Below are 7,160 nucleotides of genomic sequence, written 5' to 3' on the forward strand. Positions count from 1 at the left end.
ATATATATCTTCTTTTATTCATTTCAGTCATTAGCTTGCAGCCATGCTAGGGCACCACCTTGTAGAATTTTAGTTGAATGAATTGATTCCAGTACTTATTTTTTTTAAGCCTAGTATTTATTCTATTGGTCTCTTTTGCTGAATTACTGTGTGGATATAAACACACCAACACCAGTTGTCAAGAGGTGTAGGGAACATAGACACAAAGACACACAAATATGACAGGCTTATTTCAGTTTCTGTCTACCAAATCCACTCACAAGTCTTTGGTTAGCTTGAGGCTATAGCAGAAGACACTTGCCTAAGGTTTCACACAGTGGAACTGAGCACAGAACCATGTAGTTGGGAAGCAAACTTCTTACCACACAGCCACACCTGCACACACACACACACACCTATACACAGACACACACACACACAGACACACTCACACACACACACACACACACATCAAGTCATTAAAAATGAAATGTCAAATTTTGAACTGAAAGTTTATTTTACTTTATCTCAACAAAAAGAAATGCAGTTAATCAAAGTATGCACCTAAATTATCAACACAATTTTGCCATTTTATCGTTAGCTTACTTATGCTGGCAGCAAAAAATTCTGGAGAGCAAGAGGTGATGAAATCACGAAAGACTACTTTTGCATCTTCTTCAGATTTTAAGTTTTTCCTTGCAAAAAGTTGTCTAATACCTGGAAAACATGATAGTCAGTTGATGCAAGGTCTGGTGAATATGATGGATGACAGAGTACTTCCAAGTTCAGTTCCTGTAACTCAAGTAGCATTCTTTGTGCAACATGTGGTCAAGCATTGTCTTGCAAGAGAATTGGCCTGTCTCTGTTGATGAATCTCAGTTGTTTAATTACAAGTTCACTCATCATTTCATCCAACTGGTTGTTGTATACATCTGCTGTAATTGACTTATCAGGTTTCATGAAGCTGTAGTGGATGACACCAGTGCTGGACCACCAAACAGACACCATTAGCTTTTTTTGGTGAATATTCATTTTGGATTGTGTTTTGGCACTTCGTCTCTATCCAACCATCATACAGAATGCTTGCTATTGTTGAAAAGAATCCATTTTTCATCACATGTAACAATGCAATGCAAAAATGGTTTGCTTTTATGCTGTGACAGCAAAGGAACAGTAAGTTTCAAGACTATGTGTCATTTGATGCTCATTCAGTTCATGTAGTACTCACTTGTCCAGCTTCTTTACCTTGCCAATTTGTTTCAGATGGTCCAGTACAGTCGGAATTGAAACACCAGACCTTGCTGCTAACTCACACATAGTTTGAGATGTATTTGCTTCCACTACAATTTCCAGCTCATCATTGTCCAACTTGGTCTCAGGTCTACCATGGGGCTGATTTTCAAGAGTAAAGTCACCAGACTGGAAGTTCTCAAACTATTGGCAGTGCACCATTTTGCCACATCTTCACCAAACACCTCATTGATGTTTTGAGCTGTCTGGGATGCATTCGTTCCAAAATAGAACTCATATTCATAAACAACATGAATTCTTGATCTACCCATGGGTTCACAAAAATTGATTTACAAGAGAAAACTCACAATATAATCAGGCACCATGAACTGTATTTCAAAAAGTGATGATGTAACTCCTCAATGTTGTAAACAAAGAATTGTCAGGATAAAAACGTTAGAGTTAACGACTGTCAAACTTGGCACATAAGAAAATCGGACATTTCATTCATAATGACCTGATGTGTGTGTGTGTATATATATATATATATATATATATATATATATATATATATATATATATATATCAAAGGAAAATTTTATCATCAATAATTGTGACTGAGGGTGCTGAAATACCTGTATTGCAAGAAATAAGAGTTGAAAACTCTCAAGGTTGTATGAAGCACTCAATATATATACATTGATAAGGTGACAAGGGAAATAACCACCCCATGAGTGACTAGGATCACTGGAATAGACTAACTAGTTTCACCTATCAGTCGTAGGCTCATCAACAGTGACTACTCAATTGCTCACTGTTTATATATATATATATACATATATATATAAATAATATATAAATATATGCATATATCCATACATATATGTACATACCTACATCTATATGTATACGTACATGCATATATGGGTACAGGACATCACAAAAAAACGTTAAACACAATGAGAAACGAAAATATAAAGATGAAAACAGAAAATAAACTTTTTTCGAACAACGAAAAAAACAGAGAAACGAGACATGCAACATAAAGAATATTCCCCTTCATCAGTTGTCCCTGTCCATCTACTCCACGTTTTGAAGGCAAGGACAAATCATCATCATCATCATCATCATTTAACGCCTGTCTTCCACACTGACATGGGTTGGACAGTCTGACAGGAGCCAGCCAGGCTACTGTGTCTTTTTTGGCATGGTTTTTCACCTCGATGTCCTTCCTGACATCAACCACCTCAGAGAGTGGACTGAGTGCATTTTATGTGGCACAAGCCTGGGCGAGGTCAGTTTTGACATGGTTTTTACAACTAGATGCCCTTCCAAATGCCAACCACCTCACAATGGGGACTGGATACTTTTTACATGGCACCAGCACTGGCAGAGTCACCAAGTAACTTGCAAGACAAGGAATTCTGAGAGCCTTATATAGGCTTCTTTCAACCAAATCTACAGACTCTACATACAGAATTTAGTTGACCCAGGGCTATTGCAGAAGATACCCAAGGTGTTATGAAGTAGAACTGAACCAAAGACAACACAGTTGGAAAGCCAAGCTTCACAACCACTTGTCAGAGAGATTGGAGGGCTAAGCTAAGCCTTGAAACATAGCTTAACTACATTAATACATATATTACTTTAATACAATATATATATATACTTCATTGTTGTATCTGGTTTGCAAGATTTGTTATGTGAATTTGTGTGCTGAAACAAATTTTGTTGTGTCTAGGGACAGTCATAATGCCTTAATATAACACACTCACCAGTTCAATCTCCGCTTGTTTATTTATTTATTCCAGAAAACTTTTTCATCTCTGCATTTGCAACCATATCAATGGATTTTGACTCTGACTGTTATTAAAGTTGCATTCCTTTTTTTTTAATTTTGAATATGCAGGATGCATACATATACACATATATACATACACAAGCACACATACATGCTGATGAGCATGCATTACACACAGAACAAAATCTTGCACCAAATTCTCACAAAAAATAGAGGAATGCAGTTACAGTCAAAATCCATTGATATGGTCGTAAATACAGTGACAAAAAAGCTTTCTGGAATAAAATAAATAAATCAATAAATGTGTGGAAATTGAACTGGTGAGTGTGTTATATTAAGGCATTATGACTCTCCTCAGATACAACAATATATATATATATATATATATATATATATATATATATATGACAAAAGGGGAGATAGGAGTGATTAGAATGCATTTATTAGCTAAAGAAACTAGATAGATAAAGAGAATGATCTAGCTGGGATGAGAGTAAGGATTAAAACAAATGTGTTATTTTGTGGGGTGCCATGAAAACCAAATGAACACACAGACACAAACAACTCATCAAAATTAATAGACAAAATATGATTTAGAAAACTTGAGAGTACATGAAAAAGCATAAAATAAACAGAAAATTGAAATAATAATAAGTTGAAGCAATGATACAAAACATAAAAAAGTCTTTAGCAAAAGCTATATTTATAATCTTCATGGTCAATAGAAATGTAAAAGTTACAGAAGTTAAATTAACCCTTTAGCATTTAAACTGACCCTATCCAACCCAGATATTCTACCTGTTTTATGTTCAAACCAGCAAGATCGAGTCCTTTACACTTACCCTACAATGTCATGCTAAAAATAAATAATTACATCATTGAAATCTTGAAGCTATGAGATAATGAATGATTATTTCAAAGCACTGTGAATAAATAATCCTTACATTTGGCAGAATAATCTGAATGCTAAAGGGTTAAGGTCATAGAACATCAAATATGATGCCACAAAAAGAACAGTTGCTATTTACCTTTACATATAGGGTTTAGCTTCATTGATTTTGGAGCCTTTTCACATAGATATTGGTTGACCAACAAAGTGAAGTTCTTAGCATAAGTAACTTTCAAGGTGCTTCTGTTGAATATCCGATAACACTTATGCCCCACGGGAAAATGCCTCGATATTGAATTTAAGACTCACATTTGTCTTAGCATTCGTACTGGATGTCAAACTGAACCAAAAGAGCTTTCTGGCCTTAGTTCTGAGACCTAGAATTATTTTCAGTGCTTACAGAATGGATCTGCCGAGAACCCATCGATATTAATGGTATTGTAAGGAGGCTGTGTTAAAGGCAATTTCCTCCACTAACAAAGAAGAGAATCACTTATGTTATGAACTAAATTCTTAAGGCTACAAGGAGGATGACTGGAACTCTTAATACAGAACAGGCTTTCATTATACCTATTGTCTTAAACTATTTTTCTGGATCATCATTTATATTTGAGAGGGACTCTGCATAATGCCTATTCAATATACAACCAATTTACAATAAGTAGTAATTGCAACTTTTTTTTTTTAATAAGCCACCTATTAACTGACAAGATATACTGATTTGATTGAAAATATGACAATGCATCAAATTAATCTGTTTCAAATTAACTTGTATGTTAAAAAGATTTCTTTTTATCCATCTCATTTAGGAAATTCCTTACTCCTTTAGCATTTAAACTGGCCATATTCAGCCCAAAATATTCTACTTGTTTTATGTTCAAACCAACCAAATCCAGCCTCTCACACCTACCATACAATGTCATTCTAAGAATAAAGAGACACATTGTTGCAATTTCAAAACTATGAGATAATGCATGATTAATTCAAATATGTAAATGAATAAGCATTCTATTTGACAGAGTGTTAATATCACAAAAACATTCATATATATTTGATTATTTTTGGCAGGTATCATTGATATTTATAGATTGGGTGAAAACTTAACGTTTGAAATGGAAGATAAACATGTAAGTTTATATCTCTTCGCTATTTTCTTAGTTTCTTTGGAGTGTGCCCATCCCCTACTTGCCCCATTTTTTGATTCTGCTTCCCATTTTCTGTCTTCATACATTCACAGCTTATTCCTCCATTCTATCTACATTTTCTTCAATTTTCGCCTATTCCTAACCAGTGTTAAATTAGATACCAGTAATGTTCTAAACTTGATCATGTGACTAATATGCAAACATGAAGACGAAAACCTCTGAGTTGATATTGAGACCAGCTTCCAGATTTGATTCACACCAACACCATTTCATTTATTCTCTCAGAAAAGGAAGGAATACACAATTTGCCATCCTTTAAGTTTCAAAATAATGAAAATTACACCTTGTTAAAAAGAAGCCAAAATTTAATGGAACATTCCAAATCTTTTTTTATTTTAAAAATTTAATAAATACCTGATACTTTATTGCTTAGTACTTATTTTATTGACTCAGTATGAAGTAAACTTTATTTTCTGAATTTGAAAGCCACCAGAAGAGACATATCTATGCATTACAAAATGGTTCTGTTCTCTATCTTACAACATAGTACAAACTTGTTTCAATATTAACTGATTTTCTTAACAATACTTTTTGGAAAAAAAATTAATTTAAGTTAAATTGTAAAATAAAAGTCAAGTCCTAGAGTTACCTGCATTAAAGGCAAAATTGAAGATACAAAATTTTAGAAATCAATTATGTACAACTCAATAGACTAGTCACAATCATCATTTCAATCTTCACTATCACATTATATTTCACTAATTTAATTTATTCTAATTTTTGCTTGCAGTTGGCATACTGTTTTCGTATTTGGGCCAGTGTTCTTCTGAAGAATATTGAGGTGAGAAACTATGTTCACCCTTAAAGTTAAATGTGATTTTGAGTACTAAGTAGGTCCAACACCTGCTGTTCTATGTACTCTCCAATTTAGATAGTCCAATTTAGAACCTTATAAATATTGTTATGTATTAGTATGCAATAGTCCAGTTGCTGATCATATGGTTATCAGTCGAGGGTTTAACTTTTATTTTCTAAGAAGGATGAATATATTTAAGATACACAAGCTATGTTGTATGATAAAATGTATAATTAACTGGTTGCTATTTGTTAAAGCAGAACTACAGCCTACATGAGTATGTTGGGTTTGCAAAGATAAATAGCAAGAATTTGACTAGAATGATTAAGGTTAAAACCTAAGTTAATGAAAGCATGTCATCCGAAACTGGACTAAATGTATTTACATATGTTTAATCAATTACATCATATGTTGTAATGGTCAATATTTATAATTTTTAACAGATTGGGGCCCAAATGGAACATCAAAGACAACTGAATGATTTTATTTTAACTGTGACAAGGTAATCTTAGCAAATATTTTTCTTGTACCATTTTAAGGCTTTTAAAGACTGCTATTTTTTAATTGAAAAAGATTTACTAAACATTTAGTAAATTCAATAAATTCATACCCACTATATTGACACCTAAAAATTGATACTTTAACCATGTGATAAATACATTTATTTCTATTAGCTAATCAAATTGACTATGCAAAAAATTTTCTAACTAACTAATATTCTAGCTTCTAAATACCTAATGGTTCAGACAAGTATTGTGTCTATTGTTAGTTTAACACACAAAACCTCAATTTGAAGGACACTGCTTAAAGAAAAATTCAATTGTATATACTTAGAACTAGATGAGCTTGGATGTTAAACTTGACCATGAATGAAACAATATTAGTGTTAAAATGAAATACAATCAGTTGACTATGTGACAGTCAGAAATCTTTGAGAAAACAAAATTTCAATATTGTATATAACACCCAGTGTTGCTAGGGTGTCATGGCCTACAGCCATATTGTATTATTTGTTCCTTTCTTATGGGCAGAATCAGCACGGTTGATATATATATAATGAACTGAATTACTGGCATAAAAGTGAAGTGGGAGGGTACAATTTGCATGGATTTGCATGAAAATGCTTTCTGTTCTTAAGAAGGATCACAAACTATGTATTGTTTCATATTATAAAAGGAGGTTAATACAATTTTGCCCAGAAATCACATTTTCAAAATTTTAGTTTCCCCCCGTCCCTAACGCAATTTCTTAATTTGTAAC

General features: G+C 33.1%; 1 protein-coding gene across 2 annotated transcripts in view; it reads left to right on the plus strand.

Moving 5' to 3' along the window:
• Positions 1-7,160, plus strand: part of LOC106869668 (probable 3',5'-cyclic phosphodiesterase pde-5) — a 332,523-nt gene that overhangs the window by 167,157 nt on the left and 158,206 nt on the right. For both annotated transcript variants that reach the window (XM_052969509.1, XM_052969510.1), the window contains exons 8-10: positions 4,968-5,026; positions 5,835-5,885; positions 6,344-6,402. In XM_052969509.1, coding sequence (XP_052825469.1) covers positions 4,968-5,026; positions 5,835-5,885; positions 6,344-6,402 — 169 coding nt within the window. The remainder of the gene's footprint in view (positions 1-4,967; positions 5,027-5,834; positions 5,886-6,343; positions 6,403-7,160) is intronic.

This window comes from Octopus bimaculoides, chromosome 7 (assembly GCF_001194135.2).
Source record: "Octopus bimaculoides isolate UCB-OBI-ISO-001 chromosome 7, ASM119413v2, whole genome shotgun sequence".
Classification (NCBI taxonomy): domain Eukaryota; kingdom Metazoa; phylum Mollusca; class Cephalopoda; order Octopoda; family Octopodidae; genus Octopus; species Octopus bimaculoides.